The sequence below is a fragment of the Oncorhynchus nerka genome, linkage group LG16, assembly GCF_034236695.1.
Source record: "Oncorhynchus nerka isolate Pitt River linkage group LG16, Oner_Uvic_2.0, whole genome shotgun sequence".
Taxonomy (NCBI): domain Eukaryota; kingdom Metazoa; phylum Chordata; class Actinopteri; order Salmoniformes; family Salmonidae; genus Oncorhynchus; species Oncorhynchus nerka.
Genome location: NC_088411.1, coordinates 17738066 through 17755767, shown reverse-complemented (window position 1 = coordinate 17755767; position 17702 = coordinate 17738066). Strand labels below are relative to the sequence as shown.

Here is a 17702-nt window from a genome sequence, read left to right as displayed (position 1 = left end):
ACACACACACACAGATGGGCACACGCACACAGAGATAGGCACAGACACACACACACACAGATGGGCACACGCACACAGAGATAGGCACAGACACACACACAGATGGGCACACACACACAAACGCACACAAAACGGCAGTGTTATTTTAAGCCGCCTGTGTGTCCCCTCAGCAAAACGCAGCGGAGAAGTGAAATGTGATTTAATGAAGCTTGTTTAATTAGCATTTCATGGAGATGGGAGGAGAGGAAGAAGAAGATGAGGAAAAAGAGGGGAAGGAAAAGACGTGATGTGGAACTCTTATCTTTTTAATTAACGTTAAAAGTTAAGCGGGGTAAACGCGTGGCTAACTCCATGCACCTGCTATCCAAACAATTCCCAGTAGAATTTGTTTATTTGGTTATAACCTGTTCTGTGTTCCCCAGTAAACAACACGTTTCCTCTCTACTGACTGATAACAATCACAGTACTGATAGGAGCCTGTAAATAGAGCCTGCCTGTAGACCTGTTTATTGTCTCTGAATCAACTTCATGCCATTATTCCTCTAATGAGTTTAGAGTTTAGCTACTGAGCTGAATAGGATAGTTTGGATACTGGATGCTGATTGGTTGATAGGCATTAGTTATTCATGATAATTCACGTGTAATAATATAATATATGCCATTTAGCAGACGCTTTTATCCATAACATTTTAGCATACATTTTACATTCGGGTGGTCATGGGAATTCGAACCCACCTGGCGTTATAAGCGCTATGTTCTACCAACTAAACCACAAAGGACCGTAATTTGTGATAACAGTTACATTTGAAATATTCCCGGTCCCATAGTTCAGCCAGGCAATTCATAAACTCTATCTCCACTGGAATAAAGATGTTGCCAACATTAGATGTTTTATTCAGACAGCGGGGGTTTGTATAAACCTTGCTGCGCTTTGCATTCACGTCGAGCCTAAGAACAGCCCTAAACTGTGTGTTACTCTCGATAATCCACGGGTTCTCTTGCCTTATTGCTTAATGAACTCATCCAAAGTCCAGTTAAGAAGTGTCAAATGTCAACACTCCATTTTCAGAGAGGGGGACACCCAGAGAATCCCCCTAACAATTCTAATAACGGCCTCCCACTCGGGTGCAGTGTTTTTGTGTGTGTGTGTGCGTGTGCGTGTGCGTACATGAGTGTGTGTCTGATGCAGCCTAGGAGGGTGGGAGAGAGGGAGAGAAAGAGAGGGAGAGAGATCCGTTTTCCATATTGCCTCACCAGGGCTGTTCACTGGCTCTCAGTAATCATCTGCCTGAAATGATAGATGTATTATCTCTTTTTAATCCCAATTAGGGATTTCTGCTATCTGGTTAATTGTTTGTTTTTCCCAGGCCGGGTAATTACGTGAACAATATGCCGACTGAGAACTAAACATTAATAACTGACTTGTTATTAAAAATTGGGGGGTGTTTTGATGTGGCGAGCTTTGCCCTCGTACAGTGGAAAGAGAGGGGAGACAGAAGAGAGAAGGTCAAGGTCGTGACGTGAACTCACAGGGCAAATTGCTTCACTTGAACCCCTCCTCCAATTATACATATACTTGTTTCTCCAATTATGTACCTCCAATTATATACAGTATGTCCTTGACACCATTCTTGTTACTGATTTGGAACACATTGGCATGTAATTGTTTTGGGACTAACTAGAATCAATCACCCAACCAGGTTACAGCTAAGAAGTAATCCGTACAAGAGCAGGAAGACTGTGCAGGAAAGTTTTTGGGGGGGATGAAACGGCAGGAGGCCAAGCAGAGCGAAGGACAACGAAACAAGGGTCCTGTCTATCTTTGAAAAGTGAAAGTTTTGTGGTACCCTGGCATTTTAAAACAAACGGTGTTAAAACCAAAGCATTGAGGCTTTCTCAGAAGGCCAGGTTCACCTCTCCATATGGTGTGCGATGATTAATACCCCTTAATCCAGGCCATGTGTGTGTGTGTGTGTGTGTGTGTGTGTGTGTGTGTGTGTGTGTGTGTGTGTGTGTGTGTGTGTGTGTGTGTGTGTGTGTGTGTGTGTGTGTGTGTGTGTGTGTGTGTGTGTGATCCGTCCAGCGCCTGTCCGTGTGTTTGTGTTTGTTTGGTTTACCATCAAAGCCTGTGGATCCTGCAGCAGCATCGACTCTCTCATCAGACGGCAGCAGGGTGGTGGAAGTCTGTTGGCCGCTGCTTGATGTCCTCAGCCTTGAGAGGAAGACATTCTAATCCACCCCAGAGCCTCCTCTTCATCTATCCAGATAGCCCATGCAGAGACCATTGATTGCTTCTGCCTTTGAGGCATCCTTCAGTATGCCTGCGCTGAATTAAGCCCCCACCATCACCTTTAATGCGTGTTTATCTACCACCAGCAGTAATTAGTGTCCCGAATCAAGGATGGGCCACACGTAGTTCAACAGTGTTTCTAATCAAACATGACCATCGTCCAACCCTGAGCAACCCATCGCCCTTGGTGCCTTGTTTACCTCAAGGAACTTTCGAGGTTCGACAAGGATAGAATAGAATAGACTAGAACTTTACTGTCCACCCTGAGAGTGACATTAGCATTTGGCTTCACCTCACGAGATAAAAGATAACCCCAGGTCAGCCGCTACGGAAGAGAGAGGATTTGTTTTAATGGCTGCCATTTACGCCTCTCTCTGTTCTCTGTCATTTTGTGTTTCAGTTCATTATTTGTGTTTCTTTGAGGTTGTTAATCTTACCTTTTTGACCCTTGTGTGTAGTGTCTGTGTATTTTACTGCAATGTTTTATTTAATCTGTTTTAGTCCAATCTTTATTTTCTATTTGTTTATTTCTGTCTGTATGTTACTGTAGTGGAACCTGACGAAGGAGCAGAATGGTTTTAAGATCACGTTGAAGATGCTGGAGGACAACCTGCTGTCCCGTCTCTCCTCCGCCTCAGGGAACTTCCTGGGAGACACAGAGCTGGTGGAGAACTTGGAGATCACCAAACGCACTGCCGCAGAGATAGAGGAGAAGGTTCTCTCTCTTTTATTATCTCTATTTTTATCTCTGTCTGTTTCTGAGTCTCTGTCTCTCTCGCTTTCTCTCTTTCTAGATTTCTTTCTCTCTCTCTCATCTCTGTGAAATAGCAGGAGAGGAGAAGATGGCTTTGGAGTTTAGGATGGTTTGAGTTAATATTGGAGAGGGTCTGGGTTGAAATATTTACGAGTATATAAGCCTGAGGTAGACTGCCATTAGGGTTTAGCTTGTGCCTAAACTGATTTGACGGGAGAGGGGAACCTATGCTCTCTGACATATACAGTTGAAGTCAGAAGTTTACATACACCTTAGCCAAGTACATTTAAACTCAGTTTTTCACCATTTCTGACATGTAATCCTAGTAACACTTCCCTGTTTTAGGTCAGTTAGCATCACCACTTTATTTTAAGAATGTGAAATGTCAGAATAATAGTGGAGAGAATGATTTACTTCAGCTTTTATTTCTTTCATCACATTCCCAGTGGGACAGAAGTTCACATACACTCAATTAGTATTTGGCAACATTGCCTTTAAATTGTTTAACTTGGGTCAAACGTTTCGGGTAGCCTTTCACAAGCTTCCCACAATAAGTTGGGTGAATTGTGGCCCATTCCTCCTGACAGAGCTATTGTAACTGAATCAGGCTTGTAGTCCTCCTGGCTCGCACACGCTTTTTCAGTTCTGCCCACACATTTTCTATAGGATTGAGGTCAGGACTTTGTGATGGCCACTCCAATAGCTTGACTTTGTTGTCCTTAAACCATTTTGCCACAACTTTGGAAGTATGCTTGGGGTCATTGTCCATTTGGAAGACCCATTTGTGACCAAGCTTTAATTTCCTGACTGATGTCTTGAGATGTTGCTTCAATATATCCATATAATTTTCCCTCCTCATAATGATACCTATTTTGTGAAGTGCACCAGTCCCTCCTGCAGCAAAGAACCCCCACAACATGATGCTGCAACCCCCGTGCTTCATGGTTGGGATGGTGCTCTTCAGCTTGCAAGCCTTCCCCTTTTTCCTCCAAACATAACGATGGTCATCATGGCCAAACAGTTGTTTTGTTTCATCAGACCAGAGAACATTTCTCCAAAAAGTACGATCTTTGTCCCCGTGTGCAGTTGCAAACCGTAGTCTGGCTTTTTAATGGCAGTTTTGGAGCAGTGGCTTCTTCCTTGCTGAGTGGCCTTTCAGGTTATGTTGATATAGGACTCGTTTTACTGTGGATATAGATACTTTTGTACCTGTTTCCTCCAGCATCTTCACAAGGTCCTTTGCTGTTGTTCCGGGATTAATTTGCACTTTTCGCACCAAAGTACGTTCATCTCTAGGAGACGACGCGTCTCCTTCCTGAGCGGTATGAAGGCTGCGTTGTCCCATGGTGTATATATTGCATACTATTGTTTGTACAGATGAACGTGGTACCTTCGGGTGTTTGGAAATTGCTCCCAAGGACGAACCAGACATATGCAGGTCTACACTTTTTTTCTGAGGTCTTGGCTGATTTCTTTTGATTTTCCCATGATGTCAAGCAAAGATGCACTGAGTCTGAAGATAGGCCTTGAAATACATCCACAGGTACACCTCCAATTGACTCAAATGATGTCAATTAGCCTATCAGAAGCTTCTAAAGCCATGCCATCATTTTCTGTAATTTTCCAAGCTGTTTAAAGGCACAGTCAACTTAGTGTATGTAAACTTCAGACCCATTGGAATTGTGTGGAGTGGTTGAAAAATGAGTTTTAATGACTCCAACCTAAGTGTATTTAAACTTCCGACTTCAACTGTAGTATGCAAAGATACGACAAAGCTAGACGTCTGCTCTCAATGCTACTGTAAACCCTAAGCAAGCGGGGACGTCGTAGCTCTGCACCTTTTCGGAAAGATATTAGCAATGGTACTTTATGGACCTTTTACCGCAGTGGGCTAAATCAGGGTCACAGAGAGTTTCTTGGTAGTCTTAAACAATTCTACTTTGAAACAAAGTATACACCAAAAAGAAGAACCTGCACCATGTCAGATAAATTAAAAAAACATTGACTTCTGAAAAATATGAATAACATTCCACCCATGAGGCCACTAGAGCGTGATTTGGTCATTTGACTGCAGGAAAGGGTCTAGCTCTCTACCTCTAGAGACTATCCTACAGATGTTTTTGAATACACAGTATATTGAGATGCTGATGCAGAGCCTCCTGCTCACTGCTGACTGTACTCGCTTACTGTAGATCGAAGCGTTGGCACAGTCACAAATTGGGAAACTTGGCAAGTGAGCAGTAGAAAAGCTCTTCATTAGGCTCAAGGACACCGCTTAGAGACTGAGATGTGAGAGTGGATTCCTTTACAAAGTGACACTACTTTGTTAATACTGGCGCAGTATGTTCAGTGAATGTGTGGCAACATATTTTTCACCTTCTCTATAGGCATGTTGAATTGGATCATTAAATTGGAATGGCTGCTTTGTTCAGTGGGAGAGGATGTTATTGTACTCTCTGTTATAATTTGCTATAATTTCCCTGGCTGGTGAATGAATCCTATGTGTGTTTTACGTGCCTTTGTGTGTGTATTTACGCATGTGTGTGTGTGTGTATGTGTGTATATGTGTTTCCTGTGTGTGTATTGCAGGTTAAAGAAGCCAAGGTGACCGAGGCCAAAATCAACGAGGCGCGGGAGCACTATCGGCCTGCGGCAGCCCGAGCATCCTTATTGTACTTCATAATGAACGACCTCAATAAGATCCACCCAATGTACCAGTTCTCTCTCAAGGTACACCCACCTCTCTATTGACCTGACCTGTTATTGACACTCCCTAGTGAGCACACACACAGTTCACTATTCTCTCTTTCTCTCCGTACATTCTCTCATAACCCACCATGTTTCTCCCGGCCTCAGAGCTCCCCAGTGAGCTAAGTCTTTACCCACGCTGCTCTGTTTTCTGCCTTTTCCTCCATTAGTTTCCAGTGTTTTATGCTTTCTGCTCTTTGCGTTTGTCGCTTCCTAACGCTTTTATGCTTCACCTAATGTCCCTGCTATTGTCACCCTCCAAAGCACTGAGGAGTCACGGGGTGAGATATGGTTTGCAATCACACTGCTCTCTGCAGGTAGCTATCCACCCTGGGCCAACTGTAGAAATGTTAAAGGCCCAGTGCAGTCAAAAATGTGACGTTCCAATATTTGATATATATTTTCACACTGTGAGTTTGGAATAATGCTGTGGCATTTTGAAAATGATGATGATGCCCTTTTAGTGTACGAGCTGTTTGAAAAGACCGCCTGAAATTTCAGTCTGTTTTGGTGGGATGATGTTTTGGCCTGCCTGGTGACATCAAAATTAGTTCGCCAATAAAGAAAAAGAGTTACAAACCTCTCTTCCAATAACAGTAAATGTTCAGTTTTCCCCTCTCACTCAGACCACTCCCAGACATTCCCAGCAAAATTCTTGCTTGAGAAATTGCTCTTTGCTAAGAAGCTTTCTTTTACCCTGTTTTCTCCCCAATTTCGTGGTTTCCAATTGGTATTTACAGTCTTCTCTCATCACTGCAACTCCCGTATGGACTCGGGAGAGGCGAAGGTCGAGAGTTGTGCGTCCTCTGAAACACAACCCAATCAAGCCGCACTGCTTCTTGACACAATGCCCACTTAACCCGGAAGCCAGCCATGTCAGCGTGCACTGCACCCGGCCCACCACAGGAGTCGCTAGTGCGCGATAGGACAAGAACATCCCTGCCGGCCAAACCCTCCCCTAACCCGGACAACGCTGGGCCAAATTGTGCGCTGTCGCGGCCTGGACTCTAACCCAGAATCTCTAGTAGCACAGCTAGCACTGTGATGCCTTAGATCAATGCACCACTCGGGAGCCCCTCTTTTTGACAATTTTAATTGAAAACTATCACAGTATGGTACTTAATTGTTACCCAGAAATGATTTGATATTGAGATAAAAACGGCTGCATTGGACCTTTCACCAGATGAAATGTCTCTGCTGTAGATAAAACGCACAGGGCAGACCCATATATTTTAAATGCAGTCAGTTGAGCAATTGCCAGCCAGCTCGTACTTTGGATATGTTTCAGGAAATAGATAATTTGGGTTCTAGAAGTGTGTCTGCTATCCATTGTGTTTTTATGCTCCAGACGTTCATTGTGGCGTTCCAGAATGTTCTATCCATAGTGTCTGTTATCCAATGCAGTACTGCGTCTGTTCTATCCATTGTGTTTCTATGCTACAGGCGTTTAGTGTAGTGTTCCAGAAAGCGGTACTGAAGGCCCAGGCAGACGAGGTGTTGAAACAGAGAGTGTCTAACCTGATAGACAGCATCACTGTCCAAGTGTTCCAGTATACCACCAGAGGCCTATTCGAGTGTGATAAACTCACATACATCGCACAGCTCGTCTTCCAGGTACACAGAAAGTCAGAGTTCAAAGTTCAATAAAAGCTTTATTGTACAGTTTTGGTCAAATAGAAATGTTTTTACATGTCATTACACAGTGACGAATATTAGGTACTGATCACTGCCCTTTAAAACTTCGGAGGTCTCCTTTTCTGTCTTTAAAAAAGAACAATATAGGAATTCATGTTATTTTGTCATTGTGAACCCAGATCCTGTTGATGAATAAGGAGATCAACCCTACAGAGTTAGATTTCCTGCTGAGGTATCCCGTCCAACCAGGAGTGACCTCTCCTGTCGACTTCCTGTCCAACCATTCCTGGGGCGGTATCAAGGTGAGGCAAACAGGATGCGAAGATGTCAGACCTTCACAGTTGAGGTTGAAGACGCGTCTAACCACAGATCTAAGATCAGTTTACCCCACAAAAGCCAAACCTTCACCATCAGGGGACAACACGCTACTTTAAATCAGTGTCTAGGGATAAATTCATCCTACTACATACTTTATAACAAACCATCCACTGACTATCCTTGTCATTTACGTATGACTGAACTCCCCTTTTCCCCTGTAGTTATTTTAGCACTTAGTCTGTTTCCACTCCATAACTCAGTATATCTGTGGAAGATAACAGAACATAATGGGTACAGTGAAGTCTACTTCCACTACAATAAAGCAACCTTGGTCCTCCAGTACCCCCAACAGTACACATTTGTATTGGTACCCTGGACAAGCACACTTGATTCAACTTGTTAACTAATCATCAAGCCCTCGATCGAATCCGGTGTGTTTGTCCAGGGCTCCCCAAAAAAATTCAACTGTTGGGGGTACTGGAGGACCGGAGTTGGGAAACTCCGCTCTTAGCGGTAAGAGCATTACCACTAAAACATGTATGAAATAAAAAGGCATGCCATTCTTTTTACAAAAATGTTCATTTGAGAAGTTGCTGCCTCTCAAGGGTTCACTACTCTCACATATCTATTAGGTGAAATACCACATTGTGCCACCACAGCGGCAAGATTTGTGACCTGTTGCCACAAGAAAAGGGCAACCAGTTGTGCACAAACACCATTGTAAGAGGGGGAGTGTGAGAGAGAAGGAGAGAGATCTTTCCGGAAAGGTGGGGGGCTACGACGTCCCCACTTGCTCAGGGTTTACAGTAGCGTTGAGAGCAGATGTCTGGCTACTGTACTCCAGAGAGCATAGTTCCCCCTCCCATCAAATCAGTTGATGTACAAGCTAAACCCTAATGGCAGTGTACCTCAGGCTTTCGTACTCATAAATATTTCAACCCGGACCCTCTCCACTATTAATGATCCTAAACTCCAAAACCATCTTCTCCTCTCCTGCTATTCCACAGAGATGTCGGTCTAGGTACGATTAATTTAATTCAGTCACTCTGGTTCTTATCGCGGTTAGGAACATAATCAGTTGGAGAGGATGAGATCCTGTGATAGTGCCTGGTGGCCGTGGCCCTCTTAGATGATATTAGAAGGATGGGATGGAGAGGAAGCCACAGGGGGCTGTAGTATTCTCTCCTGACCTGAGAATCTGCCAACTCAGATACTGGTAATTAACTAAGTGGAAGAGTTGGAGTGACTTCATCTTAGCTCATTAAGGGCCGTGGTGGGTATTTCCGGGGAAGGAGTTGTGATGTTCTTCGATAGGACCTTGACTTGATTGACAGAGACTGAGATGAGAGGACAGGTGTGTGTGTGTGTGTGTGTGTGTGTGTGTGTGTGTGTGTGTGTGTGTGTGTGTGTGTGTGTGTGTGTGTGTGTGACATTCAGAGCACTCTGTGAGGCCACTGTTTTTCAGTGATCCAAAGCTGAGATAAGAACAAATGCTGTCAGATAAAAGTCTAGAGTATGTGCCAGGTTTGTGCTGCCGAAGCATATTCCCCTTTTCTACCCGCTGTTATAAACAGACTAATGTCTACTCAGCACTATGGTTTGAATAAATACAATTCATATTGGCGTAAGAGAAGATAAGCACTCTGTCTTATTATGAGACTTTTCCAACCCAAACTTTTCTCCTTTGTGGCACTTATATGAGGTAAACAATAAGAGCAAATAACCATTTGTTCATCCTTAGAAAGGTTTCAGAGACGGTGGGAAAATACAGTGCATATGAATGAACCCCTGCCTATATTTACATACAGTATCTACCTCAATTACCACATTAACCCCTGCCTATATTTACATACAGCATCTACCTCAATTACCACATTAACCCCTGCCTATATTTACATACAGTATCTACCTCAATTACCACATTAACCCCTGCCTATATTTACATACAGTATCTACCTCAATTACCACATTAACCCCTGCCTATATTTACATACAGTATCTACCTCAATTACCACATTAACCCCTGCCTATATTTACATACAGTATCTACCTCAATTACCACATTAACCCCTGCCTATATTTACATACAGTATCTACCTCAATTACCACATTAACCCCTGCCTATATTTACATACAGTATCTACCTCAATTACCACATTAACCCCTGCCTATATTTACATACAGTATCTACCTCAATTACCACATTAACCCCTGCCTATATTTACATACAGTATCTACCTCAATTACCACATTAACCCCTGCCTATATGTACATACAGTATCTACCTCAATTACCACATTAACCCCTGCCTATATGTACATAGTGTCTACCTCAATTACCACATTAACCCCTGCCTATATGTACATACAGTATCTACCTCAATTACCACATGAACCCCTGCCTATATGTACATACAGTATCTACCTCAATTACCACATTAACCTGTTGCGACGAGCAATCCCGTATCCGGGATCCTATTTATAGCCTCAAGCTCATTACCATAACGCAACGTTAACTATTCATGAAAATCGCAAATGAAATGAAATAAATATATTTGCTTTCAAGCTTAGCCTTTTGTTAACAACACTGTCATCTCAGATTTTCAAAATATGCTTTTGAACCATAGCTAAACAAGCATTTGTATAAGAGTATTGATAGCCTAGCATAGCATTAAGCCTAGCATTCAGCATGCAACATTTTCACAAAAACAAGAAAAGCATTCAAATAAAATAATTTACCTTTGAAGAACTTCAGATGTTTTCAATGAGTAGACTCTCAGTTAGATAGCAAATGTTCAGTTTTTCCCAAAATATTATTTGTGTAGGACAAATCGCTCCGTTTTGTTCATCACGTTTGGGTAAGAAAAAAACCCGAAAATTAAGTCATTACAACGCGAACTTTTTTCCAAATTAACTCCATAATATCGACAGAAACATGGCAAACGTTGTTTAGAATCAATCCTCAAGGTGTTTTTCACATATCTATCGATGATAAATCATTCGTGGCAGTTGACTTTCTCCTCTGAAGAAAATGGAAACAGGCTCATTCCTGGCGCATTCACAGCCATATAAGGAGACATTGGAACACAGCGCATTCAAAATCTGGACCATTTCCTGTATGAAATTTCATCTTGGTTTCGCCTGTAGCATTAGTTCTGGGGCACTCACAGATAATATCTTTGCAGTTTTGGAAACGTCAGAGTTTTTTATTTCCAAAGCTGTCAATTACATGCATAGTCGAGCATCTTTTTGTGACAAAATATCTTGTTTAAAATGGGAACTTTTTCTATCCAAAAATTAAGAGCGCCCCCTATCTCGAAGAAGTTAACCCCTGCCTATATGTACATACAGTATCTACCTCAATTACCACATTAACCCCTGCCTATATGTACATACAGTATCTACCTCAATTACCACATGAACACCTGCCTATATGTACATACAGTATCTACCTCAATTACCACATTAACCCCTGCCTATATGTACATACAGTATCTACCTCAATTACCACATGAACACCTGCCTATATGTACATACAGTATCTACCTTAATTACCACATTAACCCCTGCCTATATGTACATACAGTATCTACCTCAATTACCACATTAACCCCTGCCTATATGTACATACAGTATCTACCTCAATTACCACATTAACCCCTGCCTATATGTACATACAGTATCTACCTCAATTACCACATTAACCCCTGCCTATATGTACATACAGTATCTACCTCAATTACCACATTAACCCCTGCCTATATGTACATACAGTATCTACCTCAATTACCACATTAACCCCTGCCTATATGTACATACAGTATCTACCTCAATTACCACATTAACCCCTGCCTATATGTACATACAGTATCTACCTCAATTACCACATTAACCCCTGCCTATATGTACATACAGTATCTACCTCAATTACCACATGAACCCCTGCCTATATGTACATACAGTATCTACCTCAATTACCACATGAACCCCTGCCTATATGTACATACAGTATCTACCTCAATTACCACATTAACCCCTGCCTATATGTACATACAGTATCTACCTCAATTACCACATTAACCCCTGCCTATATGTACATACAGTATCTACCTCAATTACCACATTAACCCCTGCCTATATGTACATACAGTATCTACCTCAATTACCACATTAACCCCTGCCTATATGTACATACAGTATCTACCTCAATTACCACATTAACCCCTGCCTATATGTACATACAGTATCTACCTCAATTACCACATTAACCCCTGCCTATATGTACATACAGTATCTACCTCAATTACCACATTAACCCCTGCCTATATGTACATACAGTATCTACCTCAATTACCACATTAACCCCTGCCTATATGTACATACAGTATCTACCTCAATTACCACATGAACACCTGCCTATATGTACATACAGTATCTACCTCAATTACCACATTAACCCCTGCCTATATGTACATACAGTATCTACCTCAATTACCACATGAACACCTGCCTATATGTACATACAGTATCTACCTCAATTACCACATTAACCCCTGCCTATATGTACATACAGTATCTACCTCAATTACCACATTAACCCCTGCCTATATGTACATACAGTATCTACCTCAATTACCACATTAACCCCTGCCTATATGTACATACAGTATCTACCTCAATTACCACATTAACCCCTGCCTATATGTACATACAGTATCTACCTCAATTACCACATTAACCCCTGCCTATATGTACATACAGTATCTACCTCAATTACCACATTAACCCCTGCCTATATGTACATACAGTATCTACCTCAATTACCACATTAACCCCTGCCTATATGTACATACAGTATCTACCTCAATTACCACATGAACCCCTGCCTATATGTACATACAGTATCTACCTCAATTACCACATTAACCCCTGCCTATATGTACATACAGTATCTACCTCAATTACCACATGAACACCTGCCTATATGTACATACAGTATCTACCTCAATTACCACATTAACCCCTGCCTATATGTACATACAGTATCTACCTCAATTACCACATTAACCCCTGCCTATATGTACATACAGTATCTACCTCAATTACCACATTAACCCCTGCCTATATGTACATACAGTATCTACCTCAATTACCACATTAACCCCTGCCTATATGTACATACAGTATCTACCTCAATTACCACATGAACACCTGCCTATATGTACATACAGTATCTACCTCAATTACCACATTAACCCCTGCCTATATGTACATACAGTATCTACCTCAATTACCACATTAACCCCTGCCTATATGTACATACAGTATCTACCTCAATTACCACATTAACCCCTGCCTATATGTACATACAGTATCTACCTCAATTACCACATTAACCCCTGCCTATATGTACATACAGTATCTACCTCAATTACCACATTAACCCCTACCTATATGTACATACAGTATCTACCTCAATTACCACATGAACACCTGCCTATATGTACATACAGTATCTACCTCAATTACCACGTATCCCTGCACATTGATATTGTTATGGTACTCCTTGAATATAGCTTTATTCCTGTGTGTTTTATTTCTCATGTGTTTTTATAATTTCTTTATTAGTTAACTCTGTATCATTGGGGAAGAGCTTGTAAGTAAGCATTTCACTGTAATGTCTACACCTGTTGTATTCGCTGCATGTGACAAATATAATCTTATTTTATTTTATGAGAGCAAGAAAATGCATTCCAGTTTTGAATACATGGTTACTTTGGATGAGGGACTGTATATCTATGAATTCATCTATATTCACCAGAGTTGTAGTTTCTGGCAAATGTTTAATGCATATTGTTTTGCGTCCGCTTTCCTCTTGTACATTCATCCCCCCCATCCCAGTCTCTGTGTTCCATGGACGAGTTCCGTAACCTGGACCGGGACATGGAGGGTTCGGCCAAGCGTTGGAAGAAGTTTGTAGAGTCGGAGTGTCCTGAGAAGGAGAAGTTTCCTCAGGAGTGGAAGAATAAGAGTTCCCTACAGAGACTGTGTATGATGAGGGCCATGAGGCCTGACCGCATGACCTACGCTGTGAGGTGAAAGGTCAAATACCTTACCCTCTGACCTACTGTTAGAGGGTATACAGTACAACTGTGGTTCTGTTTTTTTGTGAGGATATCTTTTGAATTTCCCTGTCCCACCAATGAACAAACATAATATAATGTAAACAGCTAACATTCAACCCAGTGAGCTAACATTTAACCCAGTGGCCAGTGCCCACAGCTACAGTATGTAATAGTTATTTCATAGAAAAGTAATAAATACTATGTTTGTATGAGTGCATTTTCAGCTTTTAAACTAACCACCATAAGCCATGAGCAGTGCTCTGCATTCCGAATGTGTATTTTGTACAGATAACTACCAAAAACATTTGCTCAAGTGTTTCCTTTATTTGGGCAGTTACGTGTACAGTACCAGTTAAGCATTTAGACACACCTACTCATTCAAGGGTTTTTCCTTATTTTTACTATTTACTACATTGTAGAATTATAGTGAAGACATCAAAACTATGAAATAACACATATGGACACATACAGTATCCAAAAAAGTGTTAAAGAAATCAAAATATATTTGAGATTCTTCAAAGTAGCCACCCTTTGCTTTGATGACAGCTTTGCACACTCTTTGCATTCTCTCAACCAGCTTCATGAGGTAGTCACCTGGAATGCATTTCAATTAACAGGTGTGCTTCGTTAAATGTGAATTTCTTTCCTTCTTAATGCGTTTGAGCCAGTCAGTTGTGTTGTGACAAGGTAGGGGTGGTATACAGAAGATAGCCCTATTTGGTAAAAGACCAAGTCTATATTATGGCAAGAACAGCTCAAATAAGCAAAGACAAATGACAGTCCATCATTACTTTAAGCCATGAAGGTCAGTCAATGCGGACAATTTCAAGAACTTTGAACCTTTCTTCAAGTGCAGTCGAAAAAACCATCAAGCGCAATGATTAAACTGGCTCTCATGAGGACCGCCACAGGAAAGGAAGACCCAGGGTTACCTCTGCTGCAGAGGATAAGTTAGTTATAGTTACCAGCCTCAGAAATCGCATCTAATAATCTAATAAATACCTCACAGAATTCAGAAAGTAATAGACATATCTCAACATCGACTGGTTGAATTGCTGTAAAGAAAATACTACTAAAGGACACCAAGAAACACAAGCAATTGACATTAATCCGGTGGAAATCTGTTCTTTAGTCTGATTAGTCCAAAGTGGACATTTTTGGTTCCAATCTTTGTCTTTGTGAGATGCAAAGTAGGTGAACAGATCATCTCTGCATGTGTGGCTCCTTCGTGAAGCTTGGTGGAGGAGGTGTGGAGGTGCTTTGCTGGTGACACTGTCTGTGATTTATTTAGAATTCAAGGCACACTTAACCAGCATGGCTACCACAGCATTCTGCAGCGATATGCCATCCCATCTGGTTCGCGCTTAGGCTGAATATAGCACCTCCAGGCTGTATAGCACCTCCAGGCTGTATAAGGGATATTTAACCAAGAAGGAGAGTGATGGAATGCTGCATCAGATGACCTGGCCTCCACAATCACCCGACCTCAACCCAATTGAGATGGTTTGGGATGAGTTGGACCGCAGAGTGAAGGAAAACAAGCCAAAAAGTGCTCACCATATGTGGGAACTCCTTCAAGACTGTTGGAAAAGCATTCCAGGTGAAGCTGGTTGAGAGAATGCCAAGAGTGTGCAAAGCTGTCATCAAGGCAATGGGTGGTTACTTTGAAGAATCTAAAATATATTTTGATTTGTTTAACCCTTTTTTGGTTACTACATGATTCCATATGTGTTATTTCATAGTTTTGATGTCTTCACTATTATTCTACAATGTAAAAGCCCTTGAATGAGTAGGTGTGTCCAAACCTTCGACTGGTACTGTTTGTATTGAACATATATCATCATGTCTCCCCACAGAGATTTTGTGGAGGAGAAGCTGGGGAGTCAGTATGTGGTTGGCAGGTCGCTTGACTTTGCTGTGTCCTTTGAAGAGTCTGGTCCCGCCACACCCATGTTCTTCATCCTCTCTCCTGGAGTAGACCCACTGAAGGACGTGGAGAAACATGGTAATGGGGTCCCCTACACTGTTAACACCAATGTGCTGTCATTACACAAAAATGTTGAGGAAACTCATTACACTTAATATCAAATCAAAATTGTATTCGTCACATGCGCCGAATACAACAAGTTCCATACACCTTACAGTGAAAAGCTTACTTACGGGCCCCTAACCGACAGTCCAGTTTCAGAAATATATCCGAGTACAGTTATTTAAAATGTTTTTGTAGTCTGCTGTGACTTTGGGCTAATTCATATTTAAGATCATTTACTGATTAATTACTGAAATAATTCAGTGATTTGATTGATTTATTTTGGTTATTCTCTCCAAATGAATCATTAACCGTTATAGTGTTAATACTATCAACAATATCATTTTACTATCGTCGAGCTCTGGAACCTCAAGAACCCGATCACTCGCGAAATAACTTTATGCCACAAATAGTTCATTCAATGTTTTATTTACTAGACCAAATAAGTTGGAACATGAGGTAGCTAAGAAAATACAATATCAAGGCAGGGTATAATGGGATCCAATTCAGTTATTGAGGTGAGAGTCACAGGTCCGTCCGTATAAACAAATTTCCGTATTCAACTCAGGCAAGTACAATAGTACATTCACAAGACTTTTGAGGATGATATGGTCTTATTAATTGAAAGAGAAAAAGTGATTGGGCTATGTCATTGACATAGGCTTTCACAGCTGTGAAATTATAGAGAGCGTCTCCAACCACGAATAGACAATGGGCTAGGCTGCTAGTTAGCCTCCGATATGGACAATGCCAGGACAGTATTGAACATGGGCTTGTAAATTAGACCTGCCGTCTTGCAATTACTCAGTGACTTCCACTAAGTTTCACACGCAACGCCACTTTATATAGATAATGTAACAGGGGAAATTACTTTTATGTCGTTGTTGCCTCTCAGTTGGGATTCTGTTATGATGGGATGAAAATGGGATTTGATGGTTGGCCAAGTCTCTCGCAACAGTAGTCGATGAGGCCAGTGGACTGAAAATAGCTCACAGCCAAAGGAGGTCATAAGGTGAATGCACCAATTTGTAAGTCGCTCTGGATAAGAGCGTCTGCTAAATGACTTAAATGTAAATGTAAATGTAGGAGCGAGATCTCTCTCTCAGTTCTCAGTCCAGGAAAGTACATTTTATTAGAGAACTTCCATACAGTGAATTCTTCCTTTGGTCCAGTCGGGATGGATTGCAAACACAGTCAGTTAGTCTCCAAGGCAAACAGCGCGTTTGCAGGATCCCCTCTGGGATGATATCTTCCGTCTAAGTATGATGGGAGAATTTGATCGGAGTTTGGTTTCCAAGGAGATGGGATCACTCATGGTGTGGCCGCCCCTTGAAGAAACTTGATCTCCTCATCTGTTTGCAAATCCTGTAATTTATAGGGATACTCATAGGGCTCTAATGACCTGACATGGCATCACGAGACCACCCGTTGATTCTAGATATAGGGGCGGCAGGTTAGCCTAGTGGCCTAATGGTTAGAGCGTTGGACTAGTAACCGGAACGGTTGCAAGTTCAAACCCCCGAGCAGACAAGGTACAAATCTGTCGTTCTGCCCCTGAACAGGCAATTATGCCACTGTTCCTAGGCCGTTATTGAAAATAAGAATTTGTTCTTAACTGACTTGCCTGGTTAAATAAAGGTCCAATTTAAAAATAATATTCAGCATCTCTGTTCTTATGGACAAACCAGAGATTTCTTCATAAGTGTCCACAGCATGTTTCTACTGCACAAAACAGTTTAACCATCTCTAGGATGAAGTACGTAGCCTGTAGGTACCAAACAGGATATTGGTCAAATACATCCGT

At 41.6% G+C, this 17702-nt stretch overlaps 1 protein-coding gene across 1 annotated transcript in view; it reads left to right on the top strand.

Moving 5' to 3' along the window:
• Nucleotides 1-17702, top strand: part of dnah9 (dynein, axonemal, heavy chain 9) — a 141668-nt gene that overhangs the window by 85063 nt on the left and 38903 nt on the right. The window contains exons 62-67 of the mRNA XM_029684902.2: nucleotides 2841-3005; nucleotides 5634-5774; nucleotides 7236-7406; nucleotides 7607-7729; nucleotides 13646-13839; nucleotides 15726-15874. Of these exons, the coding sequence (XP_029540762.2) occupies nucleotides 2841-3005; nucleotides 5634-5774; nucleotides 7236-7406; nucleotides 7607-7729; nucleotides 13646-13839; nucleotides 15726-15874 (943 nt within the window). The remainder of the gene's footprint in view (nucleotides 1-2840; nucleotides 3006-5633; nucleotides 5775-7235; nucleotides 7407-7606; nucleotides 7730-13645; nucleotides 13840-15725; nucleotides 15875-17702) is intronic.